General features: G+C 48.2%; 1 protein-coding gene across 1 annotated transcript in view; it reads right to left on the reverse strand.

Annotated features, from left to right (window-relative positions):
• Positions 1-203: 203 nt before the first annotated feature.
• ZAP70 (zeta chain of T cell receptor associated protein kinase 70) overlaps positions 204-19,866 on the reverse strand; it is a 30,441-nt gene continuing 10,778 nt past the window's right edge. The window contains exons 2-13 of the mRNA XM_067312684.1: positions 12,216-12,672; positions 10,696-10,856; positions 9,887-10,025; positions 8,087-8,165; positions 7,316-7,356; positions 6,019-6,067; positions 5,234-5,414; positions 4,221-4,427; positions 3,751-3,943; positions 2,286-2,426; positions 969-1,081; positions 204-619 (exon numbers count right to left, since the gene is read on the reverse strand). Of these exons, the coding sequence (XP_067168785.1) occupies positions 496-619; positions 969-1,081; positions 2,286-2,426; positions 3,751-3,943; positions 4,221-4,427; positions 5,234-5,414; positions 6,019-6,067; positions 7,316-7,356; positions 8,087-8,165; positions 9,887-10,025; positions 10,696-10,856; positions 12,216-12,617 (1,830 nt within the window). The 5' untranslated portion in view covers positions 12,618-12,672 and the 3' untranslated portion in view covers positions 204-495. The remainder of the gene's footprint in view (positions 620-968; positions 1,082-2,285; positions 2,427-3,750; positions 3,944-4,220; positions 4,428-5,233; positions 5,415-6,018; positions 6,068-7,315; positions 7,357-8,086; positions 8,166-9,886; positions 10,026-10,695; positions 10,857-12,215; positions 12,673-19,866) is intronic.

A 19,866-nucleotide genomic window follows, 5' to 3' on the forward strand; every position in this document is an offset into this window, starting at 1 on the left:
ACCAGCTCCTTCCTGCCCTAGAGTGGAGGGGAAGGGGATGCAGTGGCTCCTTCTCCTGTGTCCCACCACGTGCAAACCTCACCCAAAATGTGTAGTTGGTAGTTTCCTGGGAAATAATTGTTTTTTAAGAGATCAGGAGAAATCCAGGTCTGCTGGAGCCAACACAGTTCATCCTTAGTAAGCCTGGCAGGCACTAAGCACTGAGGTCCTGGGATGAGGTTTTGGAGGTGTGTAAGAAGGAACTACAATGCTGTTCTGCACTGTCCCGTGTGTGGGTCAGGCTAGAGATGTAAATCATTACTGGCTCTTCATATGTGGAGACACGAGTTATGGTTGAGTTCCTATGTCTGTTGTGGCAGACCCAAGTTCTTATTTCTGGGACTACTTGAGAAACAAAACCGTCATAAGAGATTAAAGAAGAAATTTGCAAAGAGCCTTTCCAGGTCCCATTCAAGAAGTCCAGCGGAGTATGTGTTGAGGGGCAGAGAAGAAGGCTCAATGAAAAGCTGCTTTTGACTTGTCCTCTGTCTCTGACCCATTTTCTGTCTTGGTAGCAATACTGTAGTAGTAGGAGCGGATTGTGTTTTCCACAGAAAGAAACCCTGGACGTTCTTCCCATCTGCAAGGAAAAAAAGGAACAAGTAGAGAGAGCAGAAAGGACAAAAGTGGGCTAGGACCCAAGGGAGAAGATACCAAGCACAGACAAGCCTAGGAGAGAACAGCTGCCCAGTTGTATCAGGGCTCAAATGAGGAGCTGAGACTTTCCCTGGGATGGAGAGGGGCAAAGGTCAAGAGGCTCTGACATCTTCCAGGGTTGCTGCAGGCAAAAGGAGGGGAATGATATTAAAGAAATGTGTGTCATTCATCAGGACTGGTGAATAAGACCAGAGCAAGAGATACCGTTAGCTTTATATTGCAACCCAATGGACCTGCCACTCAGCGGAGAGATGAGCTAGGGAAAACCCTACCTGTAGATCCAGCACTGCTGCATGAGGGTGTACATCTCTGCCGGGCAGTCCGTGGGGCAGTCCATGCGTTTGCCTTGCTCTATGAAACTGATGACCTCAGGGCCTTTCATTTTCTAGGGGAGGATCAAGGGGGAAAATGTTTTAACAGGCATTGGAATGGCAAGAGGGTCAGAGGAGGCAGATTAGACTGGCCTTCTAACAGGCATTGAGCTGGGCATAGGGTAGTGCTTTGAGGCTGTGCGCAGCACACCCCATACAGGCATACCGTGTTTTTAGCCCAGGCACCCAGCAGCGATGTCTCGCATTGTGGCCAGCTCAGCCCACCACCCCCTCCCAAGCCTGAGCAGAGCAGTGGCTGAACAACAGGCTTTTCAGCTCAGCTAGTGGAAGGATCGAATAAAAGATCTGCTTTGATTCATACCCAAATGAATTTTGTTTTTTGTTTTTGTTTTTTTCTGTTTCATCTCCCTGAAATGAACACAAAGCCACAGGATCCAAGCAGTCTAATTAGCTCCTTTCATAAAATACAAGTGAGTTGCTCTCCTTTCACCTCTGTCCCATAGTGGTCAGAGGACCCACTCAAGGAGCAAGAAATAGCAGTTTCAATGCACGTCAGCCTGTTTGAGAGTGGCAGTCTGCAGTAAGGCATCCATCCATGGTGGATTGCTCTAAATCCTGAGCCATGAGCCAAACTGAAACTGGTTTTCCTCACTCTGCTCCACTGCTCTTCCTCTCCACACAAACTGTGACAGATCCACTGAGGTGGTAAACATGAGGATGACTCCAAGGCTGCTGACCGCTAAATGTCAATATGGCATTTCCCAAATATCTGTTAGGCTGGCACTGTGGCTGTGCTGAGCAGAAACAATTGAATTCCTTCAGATGCAGGGAGACTGGGTAAATGTCACAAGCAACCAGTTGCTGGGCAGAGGCAGAGACTTTGGTTCTCCTTGCTGCTTTTATGGATCTACAAGCATGTTTTTTTCCTCAGACTATGCCAGAAATTCTTCCTGAGTTCACTAACTGTATCAGAAAGATGAAAAACTCAATAAGCTACTCCCAGCCCAGTCTGTATTGCTAGTTGCTGGCCACCTTGTTTTTGCTCTGAATAAACATACTTCCTAGGGTTCATGGCCCAGACACTGGTTGTATTACTCCATCTGCCAGTGACCCCACTAGACTGACATGTGTCGAGGCACTATGGGGCCATGGGCTGTGTTTTCCCAGCACGTAAGAGACAGGCACCAAGTTGGGCAGGGTGATTATCTTGCAGAAGGCTGTTGCACAGCTTAGATCTCACATCCAGTTGTGCCTTACCTTATACGGTTTCTGCCCATAACTGAAGGCCTCCCACATGGTCACACCATAACTCCATACGTCACTCTTGCTGGAGAACTTGTGATAGAGGATGCACTCCGGAGCATACCATTTCAAGGGCCACTTTCCTGCTGTCCTGGCCTGTAGCAAAGCAAGGAAGAATGTTTGTATCCTGAGACAGATGGTGACACAAGTGTGCTCTGTTAAAATCTGCTTTGCTAAGTGCTTGAATCAAATGTGATCACTCAGTACTGAGTGAGAATAACAGGCAAAAATCAATACAAAGGACTAATAACCAGAGCCTTATAATGAAATAACTTGTGTGTCAGACAGGGGCTGGATCTCAATCCAACCTGAGCTATTGTATTTCTTCTAAAGGATTGAATACCAAATCTGGACTGTTTGAATCTGGACCTGAATCCAGACTGGGCATTAAATACATCACAGTTTCAAAGCTGAGATACTAGGTAAGGTCACTGCCTGTGAGGAACTGGATCTCCAGGTGAATATGGCAAGGGGATAAAATCCTCCCTGGTATCAGAGAGAAGGGGATCTGCATGTCTGTTGGAATGGATGAGAACAGAAGTACCCTAAATGAATTTCTGTGTGTGTCCCAAATGAAGCATGCTTTTCTCCAACTGCCAGCGAACATTTTTGGGATGCTGGGACACATTTTGTGGCTTTTGGCTTCAGAACTTGATCCAAATAGCAGCCTTCCCCCATAAGTGCATGGCCATATTTAGCTGGAGCCCCTCCTGCCCTCAGTGTGCAGCTCAGGGCCAGCAGAGCAGCCGGAAGAGCCACCACAGCACCAACCTGCCTCGTGCACAGCTGCTTCGAGGCATTCCCAGCTCCTGGGCATTGCAGCTTCAGTCCACTGAAGTTAGAAATAGGCCTGCATGCATTACAGCTGAGCACTGAGAACAGGAGCTCTTCTGGGAGCAGAGCTGGCTGGAGCTCTGCCAGCAGGACTCACAGCAGGAAAACCCCCTGCCCAGAGCCCAGAGCATGCTGTCATAGGCAGCTCCAGCTTGGCCATCCCTGGGCGAAGGGTGCCCTCCTGTGGTGCCCACACCTCTCCTCCAGCACCCAAAGTACCCCGTGGGGAGCAGCCTGGCCCTGCATAATGTGCACACTACCAGAAGGATCAACCCTGACTCATTCAGAATTGCCTTTTCTTCTCAGCTCTCTGCTCTCACTCCTCTCTGGTCTCCTCTCTCATGTCATTCCAGTGCATTGCGCCCCCCTCACTGCCTCTGTGGCTGTTTTAATTTCCTCCTTGCCTCCTTGTTCTGCTGGAGTTTTGCAAAGCCCCTTTTAATGTCAGAACAGCGAGGATGGCCAGAATATGATGCGGTCATGCAGCAGGGCTCCCGGGAATAGCCCAGACCCCCTATCCCTGGGGGTCTCAGCCCCAGGGCAGGAAGGCTCCCTCTCTTGGATTCTTTGCTGTGCTTACACTTACCTTGTAATAGCTGTCATCAGCGCCAAGAGCCTTGGAGAGTCCAAAATCACTGATCTTGGCATAATGCTGGTTGACCAGCAGAACATTTCTGGCTGCCAGGTCCCTGTGGACAAAGTTTTTTTCCTCCAAGTACTTCATCCCCATGGATACTTGATGCATCAGCTCCACAATGTTGCTGACTGCAATCTCATCTCTGGGGAGGACAGGACAATGCAGTAATAAAACTGTTGGCCAGCAAGGACCTGTCATTACTCTACCCACCACAGTCTCCTCTGAGCTTTCTCGCTGCAAGAGACAATGAACATAGACATTTCTGCTCCAGAAGCAACAGTCCCTATTACCTCACATGAAAAGAAATCCCCTTTTGCTGTTATTAGCCTCCCCCTACCTACAAAGCTGGCTCCCTTGACAGCAGAGAGTATGATGAGAAGCGCAGAGAATCAGCCAGCCATGTTTTTTTCAGTACTCACTTCTTGGAAGCCAAGAACTTGTTGAGTGGCCCTCCAGAAGCCATCTCCATCACAAGCATCAGGGACTCTGCCTCGCAGACCCCAATCATGCGGACAATATAGGGGTTGTCCAGCTGGTGCATGATCTGCGCTTCCTTCATCATTTCATCCTTCACTGTTTTCTCGTTGTTGCTCTTCAGCACCTTGATGGCCACATCGATCTGCTTCCTGCACAGGGGGCAAGAGGATCACACATGAGATGAATTAAGCAGCAGCTTGACTCATGTATCACAGAATCACAGAATCACAGAATCGCTGAGGTTGGAAGGGACCTCTGGAGATCATCTAGTCCAACCCCCCTGCTCAAGCAGGGTCACCTAGAGCACATTGCACAGGAATGGAAAACGCCTCTGTGTGATACTGTTTTACCTCTCAGCTGCAATCTCATTAGTCTCTGTTGGTGGAGACCTGCACCTCCCAGTTATCCCAGACCTACTAGAAGACTAAAGAGAAGGAACACCCAGAAAAATAATGAAATCTTATCTCCTCACCCTTACTGGTGTGGGCTAGTATTTGCCATCTATAGATCTCAAGGCAGGTCACACACTGAGATCAGCATCATCCTTGCCATTTTACAAGGGGGAAACTGAAGCACAAAGTGGAGAAAGGCCATCCTTGTGGTCTCACAGAAAGCTAGTGATAGAGCCAGGTATCACACATCTCGGTCTTTCTCCTTTGCCTGACGTGGATCAAGATGACCTCAGAAGCATGGACTTGCTCTTCTGAGCCCAGCAAATGCCTCCAGAAATGGCAGTCTGATGCCATGAAACATGCAGTGCAGATGACACTCCCAGTACCTTGGGGTTGTCACTGAAAGTCAGTGGAAAGCTGCTGTTGACTTTCCAATGTCTCTTTTATGCCTCTGCCCCATTATTACTCTAGAGTCTGTCTAGCTAGAAACAGGATGTCTGGGGACACCTCAAAGTTCAGCCTGAAACACCCTCTTCCTCTGCATCCTTCAGAGCAGCACTCACTTTCTCATTTTGTAAACTCCTTTCTTGACACAGCCAAAGTTTCCTGCCCCCAGTTCCACTTCATCGATCATCAGGTGGTCCCTCTTCAGGAAGAGTTTCTTATCCTTCAGTTCCTCAGGATCACTATAAGGGCTCTCATAAACGCTGGTGTCCATTGGTAGAAGGCGTGACTTTCCTGCACCTTCCCAAAAGATACAGTTATTTATAGCTGTAAGTGAGGTACCCTTCCCCATCCCTCTCCCTCTCACTGATTGGGAAGGTCTTCTCTAGTCTCTTGACCAATTCTCATTCATGCTCCAGCATTCAAGCCTCCCTCCTGGGCATCTCCCTTCCTTTTGCAGCCTGTGGCCTCTCCTATTTACAGCTGGGGGATTCAGGATGGAGAGAGTGTATGAGCACTCCCTCTCCACATGTCCTGTCTTGCAGGAGCCGAGCACATGCATGACTTCATTCCACTGAAATGTAGTTGAACACACTGTGTACTTAATTGGGTTTGTAGGCAGGATGGAAGGTGAGGAATGGGACAGGGCTCGATTTACTGGGTGCTGGGTGCCTCCAAACAGTCTAGCAATATTCCTGCCTCAGCATCCTGTGAAATAAAAGGGATGCTCCTGGGTACCTTTGTAGGAAAAACACTTTGTAGCACAGCTCTTTGGCTAGAAGGTGGTATGGATATGTCAGCCAGCCCCCATGGATTCTGCAGCATCCCCATGTCCTGTCTTACAGCTTGGCTGATGGTGCCCACCCCTAATCTGTACTGTTAGAAGGCTTTCAGAGATGCTCACCTATAGGCTCCGGTGTGTATCCATCTGCATTGAGAGTCCCAAGCTGCCTCTGGAAAACAAACGGGGATAAAATGTGTAGTGCAGTCAATGCAATACAAGGGAAATTACTGTTTCAGCTTGCAATGGGGAAGGAAAGGGACTGGGACCCTCTGCAGCCAAACACAGTCCCAGTTGGTGACTTCTTCTAATTGCCTTTGTGAACCCTGAGGTGGGCACAAGACATCAGGGTGGTATTGAGCTGATTTTTCCCTTGTAGGCCTGGCTGGCATGTACCCCCACTGCAGCTCCATAGCAGGGGTCTGACCCAGGAGGGATTCACTGCTGTGGACTCTGAGTGCACCATCGGCCTTCTGTAACTTGGTTGACGGACAGTGCAGAGCGAAGTGGTGAGTGGTCTGTATTTAGCCAAGCAGTGAGGGCATGCACACATGACTGCATTTGTTCTGTTCCCTCTCTGCTTCCCCCATCCTAAAGTTTCCTGCAGCAGCTGGGGTCATCCTGGGCCAGGTTTCTGCAGCTCATTTTGAGACCGTGAGCAAAGGAAAGCCAGGGGACAACTCAGCTTGCAGATGGCACACCTGCCTGCCCATCCACAGTTAAGAGTGGCCTCTGTGAGCAAACGCGGACACTGTATCCACTGTCAGGGAGCCCAAAACAGACACTCACAGATCTGTGACTGCAATATGGTACAGATTTATCCAGCACAGCTTTGAACTTCAGTGCTGCTTGCAGCAGAGTCACCACAACATGGGAGCCCATCACAGATCATGAAAGCTCTCTGAGAAGATGGGTAAATGCTCAGGTCTTGATTTAGCCTCTGCTCAGCTCTGGGATGGGCTGCTTGTTGAGGCCAAACTAGCTAGTTTCAACGCTGCTTTGCACTCAGAGTGGTGACTGAGTGCAGACATACCCAGAGGCCAGGGATGCAGAAGGAGCACAAAGACCGGGCCAGCAGCCAGTGGCCAGCAGCAAGGCTGAGTGTTCCCAGAATCCAAACAAGTCTTCCTAGCTTCTGCCTGGCAAGGAGGGCAGGGAGGACAGGGCTCCCCGAGGACAGGTCTAAATGTTGCAAGGAGCACAATATGAATGGAAACCATTTTCAGCTCTGATGGTAGCTGTGCCCAGCTATTCCTCATCCCCATCCCAGCTGGAAAGGGGACAATGTTGCAGCTGTCCTTAATATATTCCAGTCAAGTTATTGCCTTTTAGAGAAAGGCAGAATTTGGTCAGCAAGCTTGAAATGTAACAACATTAAACCACAGAGATACCAGTAAAAAGAACTCTCCCCAAAACTTACGCTCACGGAGGGGTGGGTTGGTGGAACTGGTGCTGCAGAAGCTGTGAATCAGAAGAGAGATGTTGTTAGCTGTTTGCCTATGCCCCAAGCAGGATCAGAGCATTAGTCCTTGAAAGACTGTGTGGACACTGGGGTCTGATTCCCACCCACACAAATGCCCTTTTTCACCACTTGAGCCATAAAAGGTGTGTATTTGTGCATGGATATGGACATTATTCCCAGACTAGCCTTCAGCAAAGGTGCAGGCGTACTGGAGGGCCCTGTATTCTCTGATGGTCACAAAGCAGGGACTGGCTGAGCCCTTGCGGTCCCATAGGCAGTCTCTGAAGAGAGATCTGTGACACTTGGGCCAGGACCAAAGTAACCCATGGTTTTGGGTGCTTGGCTTGAGAGACCCAGCAGGAGCCAGACTTGCGGGATTCTTTGGTTCCTGCTGTCTAAAAAGCAGCTCATTTTTAGAAGCCATGTGTTTGGCACCAGATGTCCCTAATCACTTTGCAGCATTGATTCCCAGCTCTGTTGCTGTCTTTTGGCCATCCTAAGCCAGGCCTCGAGAGTGGCCGTTTTCACCGGTCACCTTTAAGTGATGATTTGCCCAGGCTGTCAGAAGAACTGAGACCCCACCATTCCTGCTGATTGTGGAGCCTTCGCTGTCAGATTTGAGCAAGAAGTTTGGACACAGTGAAGGAAATTTGTATTGGTGCAGCTCAAATTGACCCCACTCAGGCATTAAACCAAGGCCACAGATGCCACTCACAAATGTCAACTCACCTGGTGTATTGGGGTTGGAACAGCTTTCCCTCAGGTAGAATATCAGTCCATCTGGTTTGAGTTTTAAGTACTCCACCAGCTGGGAAAGGAATCACAGGAAAAGGAGATTATTGAAAGGAGAAAATCATCTCTTTTTTGCAAGCAACATTTGCGGCTTATGGTAATGTTTTTTTCTCAGTTTTATGGCAGACAGGACCTCAAATATTCCCTTCTCTCCTCTCCTATCTGTTCACACAGAGCTCTCCTAGAACAAGTGTTTATATACCTTGATATCTGCCAGAGCTGGGAAGAACTTGGGATGTTAAATAAAAACCAAAGAAGGACAAAAGAAAAATCCCCAGTAGTAGAGCTAGTTAGGATATTTTCGGTGCAATTTCATTATTGTTGCATCCAGAAAGGTTTTACAGACATGTTGTGTTCAATAAAGACTGAGAGAGAAGCCTTTTACTTTCCTGAAGGAATCCCAGGGCTAGTTCTGTGGATCCAGGGCAGTTTTTCATTGCAGTTCCCTCTGATTCAAGCACAGCAGGGACTTGGCTATGGCTGGAGACTACCACACCAGCCCCTAGGCACCAGACTGCAGAGTCTTTCTCTTCCCCTCCCATGTGCTCTCAGATTTCATCTGAAATCGGATGCCTGGCACTGTTCCATTTTGAAAAAAATGCCCCAAAGTCTTTGTTTTCATTCAAATTCAGAGTGAAAACAGTCCCGGGAGTTTGCAAATTTCAGCAAAACAGAGTTATCACCCTCCAGACAGCCCTGCCCAGGACTACACGTTGGTGCACGTTCTCTGTAGCAGCTCCGAGAGAAAAATGACTGTGGTGCATGCCCCAGGGGAGACTCCAGCTGCAGAGAGCAGGTCCGGAGGGGCACGTGATTCATAAGCCATTCCAGGAGCTGCTGGACCATGTGTGCCGGCTGTAGGGCTCTGCTTGTACAAGGGCTTTGAACCCTTGGCTATGGGATCCCGCTGGGGTTATTGAGGCTGACACTGCCAAATCACATTCCCCAAAAACCCTGCCTCATCACTTCCTGGGGTTGTGGGACTGCTGGGGAATTACAGCCATCTTCTGCCTCTGAACATTTCCCTGAAGCCCCTGACCCTCTGGAGTGGTAGAATGTGTCTCTTGGGACTTGGATCTTCAGTCTTGTAAGGATTTTGGCAGTTGGCTCAAGACTTTTGGCCTCCCCTAGTCTTTGCACAGAGGTCAGTCACTTGAAAAATGAAGTTGCAATCCACAGACAACAGTTTTTCAGGTCCAGAAGCAGTGTGGGGGATGCACAGGAGGGACAGACCGGGATAAACAATTTCATCAAGACTTGCTGCAGGCAGAAGTCCAAGGTTACATGGGACAGTGCTGCAGCTGCATGTCTGATATTTGCTGATGGGGTGCAGGTGTAATCAATATGACCATCTCAAGTATCCTGGCTTAAAGCTAAGAATGGAGAGCATTGATCCTCCTGTTTCCTTGGAAAGACACCAGGCTAGTGTCAGTTCTGAAGGCAGTGGTAAGGCTAGTGCTATTTCAGAGCAGCTATGATATCCTAGACTTAGATCTACATAGCTAGGAGTGCACGTTGTCGCACAGAAATGCATGCAATGAGGTGAGCTGATAGACAGCCAGATCCAGAGAATATAAGGGTTTTCTGGAAGGAGCTAAACTGTACATGTATAATCTTAAAGTCTTTAAAGCTTCAGATAGCCTTTCCTGTCCCCCAAGGCATGGGCAGCTATATCAAAGGAAAAGTGCCTTCACCTTATTAGGACACCAGTGGGGTCACCATTTCACAGTACGTTACCTGCCAGAGTGTGTCAAACTTGGTTCCCTCAGGGATGGAGTACTTGCCAGACTTGTCCTGGTCTATGCGATAGTGATACACGGTTTTGCCATAGACAAGGGAGAGAGCATAGGTGCCGTTTTCCTTCCTTTCTCTCAGCCTGGTGGGAAGGAGAACTATTAAAAACAATTCTAGGTTTTTCCTCCAAGTTACTGTGGCTGCAGAGTGGCAAGTCACTGGGTAGGCACTTGCTAAGGTGTCCCTGGACCTCACTGTTAGAATTGCCACCTTCCTGACACTCCTCTGCCTGAGGATGAACACCATTCACCTACATACTCTTGCCCCTCTCCCCCATCCTGTCCAGCTAATTCTTTCTTTTCCTAACTCATTCAGGAAATAATTAAATTCAGGGCTGTCCCACCTCTTCAAAGATGCCTGCATAGAGTCCCTACTCTAGCAGAGCAAATGCTTTCTCCTGTGTTTGCCTGGCCATACAGTGTCCCCATTTCAGTGTGAAATGTCTTCTTCCACTGAACACTATATCTCATATCAACCTGTGCATTAACAAGCATACTTAATACAAACATCTAAATATGAGAAACACATAAAGCTCAAGACTGGCTCTTCTTGGAGACCAGACACTGTTTGGGTGATAATAGGTCTGGGGTGTCAGACCCTCTCTTTGAAAGATCTGTAACCAGAGTCTGACAATATCCAGCTAAGCCTCTTCTCAAGAACAGTCACGTGAAACAAAACTAGAGGGTAGTGGAGGTGAGGAAATGGTAGTGAGCACAGGGATCATGGCATCTCCCAGGGTTTTGCATACTCACAGGAATTTCCCATCAGGTTGTGCTCCAGAGTAGAGCCTCCGTTCAGCTTCATCCCGGGCAATGTTACCATGATACCAGGGCATCCTCTCATGGGCAGTGGTGGCGATGAGTTTCTCCACCTGCGGAGCCTGACTTATAATGGCCTGTTCGAGTGCATCCCCCTGGAAGAAGGTGAGAAATGAGACCCTCTGCAGCTCTGCTGTGGTTATGCATGGCTTCAATATGATTTATTTCGCATCCTCATTGACAGATGGCACAGGAAACTTAGGAGATCTCGTAACTGAACTGCCTGTGACTAATCATGCCTATAGCAATAGTGGCTTGAATTCTATTCTCCTGAAAAACAGAATTAGTCGCTTATCTAAATTGGTCTCATCTCTTGAATGCATCTGCAGACTGTTGACTTGCTGGTAAGGGAAGAGAAGAATCACCATGTTCATATGGGGGATCTCAATGTCATGATCGAAGGGTGTCTTTCAGCCTTGCACTCATGGGAGAGGAGGAGCCCATTCTGGTACCTCTGCCTTCCTGGTTGCTCTCTGTCCTCATACACTAGAACCTGTCAAGAGCAGTGCAATCTGGAAATCATGTGGGATACCCAAAATTAATTTTACTAGCCCCACACATCTAATAAAGAGTTGCATTTTTTCATTTGCCAGTAGATGGCAATATCCTTTTCACTATCTACCAGCATTCACAAATCTGCTTCCACGAAGACAACCTATAGAAGATCTCACCTTGTCAGGCACCTTTGGTCTAAAATAGGCCAAATTTAGAGATCTTTCCCAGAGAGGATCCATAAGGAGCCTGCATGAGCCATCTTTCTGAAAGGGAGACGGACATGACTGAGTAGCTACTATTGAGGTGGCAGTCAGTAGAAGGAAATTAATTACGTGGCTGCCAATGTGACCATTTACAGATTTTGTCTGTATCATTATATATTACAGTATACAACCAAGTGTGGGAATTTCTGTAGCTATTTTTAAATTTAAATGTCAAGCCTGATCCAGTACCTCAGTCTCATAGTCAAAACCTCCACTGACTTCAAACAGTCAGGAAAACTGGAGCAAGAGTTTGAGTCTGTTTTCTTTGTACCTCCAACATGACATAACAGAGGCACAGATGCCTTATGCAGAGAGCAATGGTCTAACTACAGTGCATGTCCAGTGAGCTGCAAAGGAGCAAATGGCACAAGGGGAAATGCCCTTGTAAAGTCTGCTGTGAACTCTAATGCCCTGCAGAGCAGACACAGCACTAATCGTTAGGAGAAAGAATCTGAAGGCTTAGGAAGATGTTTAGACCTGTTTCTGAAGACGAAACTGAAAAAAATGAGAGATTTAAGACTCCTCTAAATGTCAGCAGCTTCTGGGGAGAAGGACCTTGCTCTAGTAATAAAAAGACCATGATTTAGTATAAGAGGAGGAAAACAGAGACAGAGGAGATCAGAGTATCAAGCTGCAGTAAGCCCCTAGCAAGTACTACTTGCACAGTCCCACACCAGCATTGGCAGTGGCCAGTACCTCTAGTTTCCATGTCTGCCGGACATATTCGCGCACCATATTGTCCCTCATGCTGTCAAAGACACCAGGCTGGGGCTCCACGCCACTGGGGCGATTGCAAGGCTTGCGGAGGGTGCAGCAGAGCCCGTCGGCATCCTTTGAGTAGAACTCGCAGAGCTCCTCTGGCCCACAGTGCGCCTTGCCCCCCGCAATGGCGTAGGTACCATTCATCTGGCGCTCGATGGAGTAGTGATAAAACTGCAGGTTGCAGACCATGGAGAGGACGTACCCCCCCAGATTGCGCAGGCATTGCCGCAGCAGGAACAGGCCATCCGACATGCCTGCCAGCTTGAGGTACTCCTCGGCTTCTGACCTGGCAATGCTGCCGTAGTAAAATGGCAGGTGAGCTGCAGCATCAGGCATCTCTGCACGCTTACTGAGACTGCTTGGGTCGGCTCACACGCTGCAAGTGCTGGACCTGGGATAGAGAAGCAAATTTTTTTCCTGAAACGTAGTATTGCAGAGGGATTCAAATGAATGTTTCTAGAATTCAAACTTATCTGTCTAGAAGTTCTTCAGCCCTCAATTGCCTATCTCTAGGGTAAATTCAGATATCACACAGAAAGACGCAAAGGGTGCATGCATATTCCTGGCCAGAGAATCCCACACAGAGATTCCTATATCAGGCCCTGAACTGAGCCAGAAAGCACATTCAGAAAGCCACCTGACAATGATTTAAAGATTTCAAGCAATAAGGAATCCACCAAAACCCACAGTGAATTGTTCCAATGGTTAATTACCTTCGCTATTAAAAATGTGCTTCTTACATCTATCCTGAAGTTCTTTAGCTCCAATTTCCTACCATTTTTTCTCCAGCCGTGCTCACAATAAAAGGAAATTCTTTTCTTCTCTGAATAATTAGTTTTGCCATGAGAGCCTACTAAGGCCAAATCTTAGCTGGATTAAGATTAGGATGTTAGACAGACATTAAATGTCTGAAAAACATTTAAATACACAAGTGCACCAAACGCAACAGGAGTTAAAGGATAAACCCTATTGCTTCTAGATGGACGTTAACCACTAGCTGGCAGGAGTAAGGAAAAACCTTCCTCTAATTGTTTCTTGATAAATTTTATGTATTTTCTTCCACAATACCTGACTCTGTCTGGTTTATGAGTTTGGCCAATACTCTCATTCCTATTTCTACGTCCTGCATATATGCCAGAGAAAGCCGGAGCTCAGTCGGCCGTCAGTCATTGCAAAGTGAGTAAAATCCCACTATCTATGCCAAGCTGAAATGTGTAAATGTTACTGGAGTCCCTAGATTCACAACAGCCTGAAAACAGAAAGGAACCTACCACCTTGCTGCTGCGGCGCCAGTTCTCAGTAGAAATCCAATGAGAGACGACACTTTGTTGACTGAGTCATTGCAGAGCCCCTTCTGCCAAAGAGCTATAGGTTTGGTATCAAATCGTCTAAAATCCCACCCACAAACTGAAGCTAATTTCCGGTGATTAATGGAAACATTACCAGATTTGGAGGGTCTCATTTGTTCTCTGGAGCCTGATCTTTGATTATATCATTGTGCAAATGTTGACCCCAATAAGAGCTGAATATTTGTCTCCCTTCGCATTTCCCGCAAATGCGTCAGCCACATTCAAAGTAAAGAAAATCCAGATCTGTGGCCAGTTCTCTGGGTATTTGCCCTGATTCTTCCCAATGTAACCCTCATTTCTGAGCACAGTGGAAAAAGCCACTGCCCGATCAACTGGTCTTGCTGCGCTGTTTCAGAACTGGCCTGTTCTCTCAGGTATGGGCTGGACCTGTCACTTGGCGGAGGGTCAAGCCTGCTTCGTGTTATAAGCCAGCTTGCCTTAGTCTGCTAAGTAGCATTAAAAAGAGGGCTACCATCTGTTAGCCTCCGGGCCCACTGGCGTTAGGAAAAGGTTGACTGGATACGTGCTGGGTATCAGTAGATATGGAATAGGGGTTAAGAGGAAATTGCTCAGGAGAAACCATCCAGCTGCACATACCCTGCTCTGCCTAGAGTACAACAGTGGAGACCTGTGGGGAGCTGGACTTAAAGCAATCATGTTCTTTTCTACCTATCTGTTTGTTGTCTTCATTAAGCCCAGAAATGGCCTTGTGATGAGAACAGGAAGGGAAAGCAGACTCAGCGGAGGAGGCATTTTACTAAAGCAGGAAACCACAACAGGAAGCCATGAGTGGTGTTTGCAACTTGGGTACAGGACTAGAGTGAACTGTTTCAGGCTCAGTACAAATAACCCTGAATTGTGAAGCCCCTTAAGTCAAATTCATGAAATGAGGCAGAGTAGGGGCTTGGCAGACCTGCCAGGCTGGAACACAGACAGCAAATGTGAACACCCTGTAGCTCAGACACTAGCTGGAGTTGTGCTTGGAACCAAAGCCAGCATCCTAACAATATCCTCTGTGCTCCTTTACTAATGCTCCAGGCATCAAAAAAAACAAACTTTGGGCAGATGCATCCCTCATGTTCAGCTTCTGAGATAGGAGGACTGTCAGGTCTACCAGGCCTCAACCTGGTCCGTGGTCCCTGGACGGGGCATGTCCCAGGGAAGTGGGTTGAAGGATGTGAAGGACGAGGATTTCAGCTCCTGATTTTGAGTGCAGAGTCAGGCTCATGAGTCAAGCTCACGAGTCAAGGAAGAGGAAGTGCTGAGTGAGCACTGGAGGGTGGAGGGCTTTCTGCCTCCTCATATGCTACTAATTTCCACTAGCTACCTGAGTGAAACAGTGTTTAGGTGTAAGGACGCTGTACCCAAATGAATTGATTCCCTTTTCTGGAAAGCCCAGGACCAAAAAGTCACAGCAAATGGAACACACCTGAAAAACCATGCAGTCAGGTGAAAATGAGATGGCAGAAAGACATTGGCCACCACTGACAGCTTCCACAAAGTTTCCAGTTGCTTCACAGGTGGTTATGTTACAAACAGACTGGTTATCTTCTCCAAGAACAGTGAGAAAACCCTCAGAGAAGTAAGAGACTGAACCTAGGGATCAGAAGGTTGGTTCAGGTCATGCCACCAATTTCATGCAAAGCCTCAGTGTCACAAATGGACCCTATTTGCTGCTCTTGAAGAAATTTCTGAAGTCCCTGCCATGAGGGAAAGTCACCTCCTGAAGCCTGAGAGCAGGTTTGTGCCCTAGAGCATGATGACTTTTAATGCTTTTTAATGATGACTTTTTTTTAAAAAAATACTCTGTCCTGTTGCAACTGTGACTGATTCTGTTGCCAGTATCCCAGTCCAGGGTCTTCTGGGCATAGCTAAGCTCTTACTCCAAACTGTAGCTTGTGGAATTAAATTCTGTTTCTTAGCATCAGCTCTGTGTGGACCTGAACAACCATGATACAACCTGAACAGACTCACACACACCTCATACAACTTTGTTTTTCCTCACTGTAAAATGTAGACAAGAGTGACAACTGACCTCATGGACGGCTTTTATGAACATAACAAACTAGAGTCTGTAAGAAGCTGTGCAAGGGGCCCTCCGCTACCATTAATTTCAAATGGCAGGACCTGATTTTTCCAGCACCTGCTAAATCTCTGTCCCTTGGGCTGCGACAACGAGAATAGCCTGCGAAATGAGGGCATCTGCGATAGTGGCCACATTTGCAAGTCGGTGTTATGATGCACCGAAGAAAAGCAACACCCACGTAAAAAGCACAGTTGGAACCATGCACCACGACACACAGGAAAGCCAGGCAGGAAGCTATTGAGATGTCAGTCAATTAGAACTATATATAGCTGGCCACTTGCTTTTATTTAGATCAGACAAGAACTGTCAGGAACTGGTGTGATTTTGTAATTTCTTGCAACAGCAAATCCACTTTGTGCTACACCCATGGCAATCCATGAGAGCCAGCAGGCTGTACCAACGAAGCAGGAGGAAGCGCTAGCAAATTTTAGCATCCTCCTAATACACTTATTTTCTGTATCATTATCATGGCAGCTACAACCCCTCCTAATGCAGCCCTGGCTGCCTGGACTGTCCCTTTAAGGTAGCTGGGGGCCAGCCTGCCCTGCTGGAAGAGCAACCGCTTCCCTGGGGGAGAGAAGTAAATGCAGCGGGAGGGCTGGAGGCTGGGAATCCTGGGATGGGAAACTGCAGGGTGTAAAAGGGGCCTTGAGCCATGCATGGGCTTTGGAGGTGGTGGTGGAAGGAGCTGCTGGCTGAGGTTTGTGCTAGCAATGTGGGAGGGATGGGGGAAGCAGTCCTTTGAAAGGAGGAGCTGGGGTGGGGGGAAGCAAGTGGAGCCGGTCAATGTAAAATCTGTTGTGTGCTTGTGGTGTTGTGGAAAGGTCAGGTTGGGCTGTCTTGTGGGAGCTGGGTGCTGTGACCTCTTCTGTGAGTTGTTTCTGCTGTGCCTCCAGGTGTGAGTGGGGGGGGGGGGGCTGCCTGGGTGGTGGTGGGGGTGCTGGGGGTTTTGGGGCTGGGGGTTGATCCACTGGCTGTGGCAGAAGTAGTTTGGGGTTAGTGCAGGGCAGTGAGCGCTAGGAAGGCTGGGTAGGGCCCTGGGGGGCTGGTGCTGAGGCCGGTGCCTGTGTGGATGCTGCCTGCTCAGTGCTTGGATGCAGGAGGGTGAACCCCAGGGCCGGGCCCTGCTGAGGGTGCTGGTGGTGGGCATGGGAGCAGCTTGGAGCCTGGGGTGCCTGGTGGACACAGCATGCTGCTTGGGTGATGGTGGCAGCCTTGCCAGAAGGGAAGAATTCACTTTTCTGAGTGCTTCATGCCTGGCCCGCTGCCTAGCCCCATTGCAGTAGCTGGGGGGAGAATAAATGTGTCTAATTGTGCTGTTTACAGCTCTGTCTTTTCAGAGCTTCGGTAAAGCATCTTGCCCAAGGTTATCTCAGACTCCTGTTACTTACTGGCCTCTCTAGGCACAGGCTGTTAGGGCTCTCCAGGTGCCCATGGAGGGGCAGTTGGCTTGAGAGGAGGCTGAGTTAGATGAGGGAGAGGTTGTGGGAAAGGGGGGTGCAGGCAGGGTTTGGAAGTGAGGGCAGTGGTGGGTGCAGGCAGGGATGGCAGAAAGCAGCAGATAAAGCTGCAGTGAGACAAAGCTGGGGCAATGGAGGCGGCTGCTGACTGAGGCTGTTCCCTTGGTACTGGTGGAGGTACAGCAGTAATGCGCGTGAGCCAGGCTGCTGCTGGGGATCCTTCAGCTTGCATGAGGTTGCAGACTAGAAGTTATCCCCAAGCCCTCCCTAACTGCAGCTTGCTCATCACCCAAGCCACAGCCTCTGTGGCCTGGCATCCACAACCACGGCAGAAGTGTCCCATGAGGCCTCGCTTGCTACCCCTGGTGCCAAGGCCAACTGCTGACATCCTTAGCTCTCAGGCCACTTGGTTGCAGGTACCGGTCAGGTACCCTGTGGCTTGAGTTTGTACTGGGGCCTGTAAGTGTCTGCTGAGACATCCCCTTCCAGAGTCACAGCTCCTGGATTCCCTTCTGATACTTGTGACTTTCTGATGTTTGTGACTTGGTCCAAGATCTCGACTTAGAGCAGAGAGCCTGGCTGAAAGTGTGAAGGGCTGAAAAATGTCTAAAGTGTAGAAGGATTTCCCTTCCTAAATCCTCCTTCCTAGGAGAAGCTGGCAATGGGCAAGAGGATGAACTGTGAAGGGCTGATTCCTGGAGCTCAGGCCACAGGCAATCGAGCATTATGGGTGTCTGACAAAGCTTCTGCCTCTGGTGTTGCTGTGATCAGTGTGGCGGATACCACAGTGCCAATGCTGAGAGGCTGCCCTTTGTGGTACGGGTGTCCCTTTCCCCAGAGCAAAGTTTGGGGATGAGATTTCACTATTTAGAAATCTGCAAAGTAATTTCAGGCTATTCAAAAGGAGGGGAGGATGTAGTCCAAATGAACCCGAGTGCTCGTCCTGAATGAATTACTTCAAGGGTGCGTTCATTTTTTAATGCTAATAACAAAAGATTTAATGTGATTTTGATTGATGAAATAATTATTTTAAAGAAAAAACTAAACTTATTTGTGATCGGCTTGGTCACACTCTAATTGTTCATGATTAGTGCATGATTTCTATTTCAGCAGTCCATAGCAGCTATTCCCAAGGCTTCCTCATGAGCCCATACCTACTTCCATTCCTGGCTATAACTGCTTTCTTAACCTCCCTGCTGACTGCTTATTAAAACCTCAACTACCCAACCACTTATTAACATTAACTATGTGTGAGTGGGAGTTTATGAAAGTGTGAGCCCATTTAAGTTTGTTTGTACTCATAAGCAGTGTGCCTTCTGCTTGTATTTGAAGATAATCATCTTTTCTGCTTGTCAGTGAATATTACTGACTCAGTCTTACCTGAAATAGTTATGTTTACAGAAACCTCACAGGAAAAACTCCCCACTTCTGCTGGACTCCTGTGCTCTGATTTCCATTAAGGACCTTGTCTGCTTTTAGTGTGATTGAAGCAAGCAGGTAAGTCCAAGCTGCCTGCGGATCTCTGGCCATGTGCAAAGATCTTGCGTATACCTCTTCCCCTTTGGAATGGCACATGGGATCCATTAGGCCCCAATAATAATTGATAGTCCTTTTTGAAGGAAAATGCTAAATTTCACAGTAGTGTTCCCTGGTCCCAGAAAGGGGCCTGCTCTGTGTACTCCTGTGATGCACTCAGTGCAAAGGTGCCTAGCAATAATAGGACTGTCCTGAGCACAGAGGCTTTGAAAAGGGCTGGTACTGTGGAGATCAGTAACTTTCTTCCTATACCCTTCCAAATCTTTGGCCAAGGCCTGGTGCCAGCCAAGTCATAGTGTTCCTGGAGATGGAAATAGGGGATGGTTCTGCTCAAATGCTTGTGGCTTTGGTCTTAAGGAACCTGTATGATAGAAACAGTTAATGCCGCCCCAGTGATGTAACTAATGGTTGGGTGGTTTTCTGTGCCTCCTTCCACATAGGATCTGGGCTAGCCAGGCTGCCTTAAGTCCCCTCAGCTCTCTAATTTATTTATTCCCAAGGGCCAGTGCTCTCCATGTTCTTGCTTGCAGTTGGTGTTTGTGAAGTCTATGTAGGAGCATGTCGCTCACATCTCTTCCCAGAGAGCCAGCCTGACATGTCCATCTGTTCCCAGAGGCTCAGGAATTGCTGTCTGCCACCTTTGCTCATATCTTGCAGTTCTCAGCTCATTCCTTCTCACAGCTCTGCTTTGACTTGGCCCCTCTGAACCTGCCCAAAGGGTGAGGTTGCTCATCCTTTTCAGAACGGGAGAAATTGTGCATAGAGCATGGAAAATCGATGACACGCTTGTTTGGTGCAGTCAGAAGGCAGTAAAGGCCTGAGCTCATTCATATCCTGCTGGGGACTTGTTTTCCTTCTGTGGTTATTTGTCAAATGCTAATGAGCAGAAGCAATTTGCTCCTATAGCTTTGAATGCAGGAGACCAGGAGGGGGCTGGGGAGGGAGAAAGCCACCTGCATGGGGGCCTTGTGGGTATAACTATCTGCCTGTCTTGTTCAAGCTGTTGCTGTAACAGCCAGGACTGCCTTGTTCCCAGAAAACAGTTTCCTGGTGTTACCCTGCTATTTCTGAGCTCTTTGCTGATGGCTGAGAATCTACAATGCAGCCACCTTGGGGACAGCATGAAGCAGGGCTTGGTGCTTTCCAGCAGGAAA

This window comes from Apteryx mantelli, chromosome 30, assembly GCF_036417845.1.
Source record: "Apteryx mantelli isolate bAptMan1 chromosome 30, bAptMan1.hap1, whole genome shotgun sequence".
In the NCBI taxonomy this organism is placed as follows: domain Eukaryota; kingdom Metazoa; phylum Chordata; class Aves; order Apterygiformes; family Apterygidae; genus Apteryx; species Apteryx mantelli.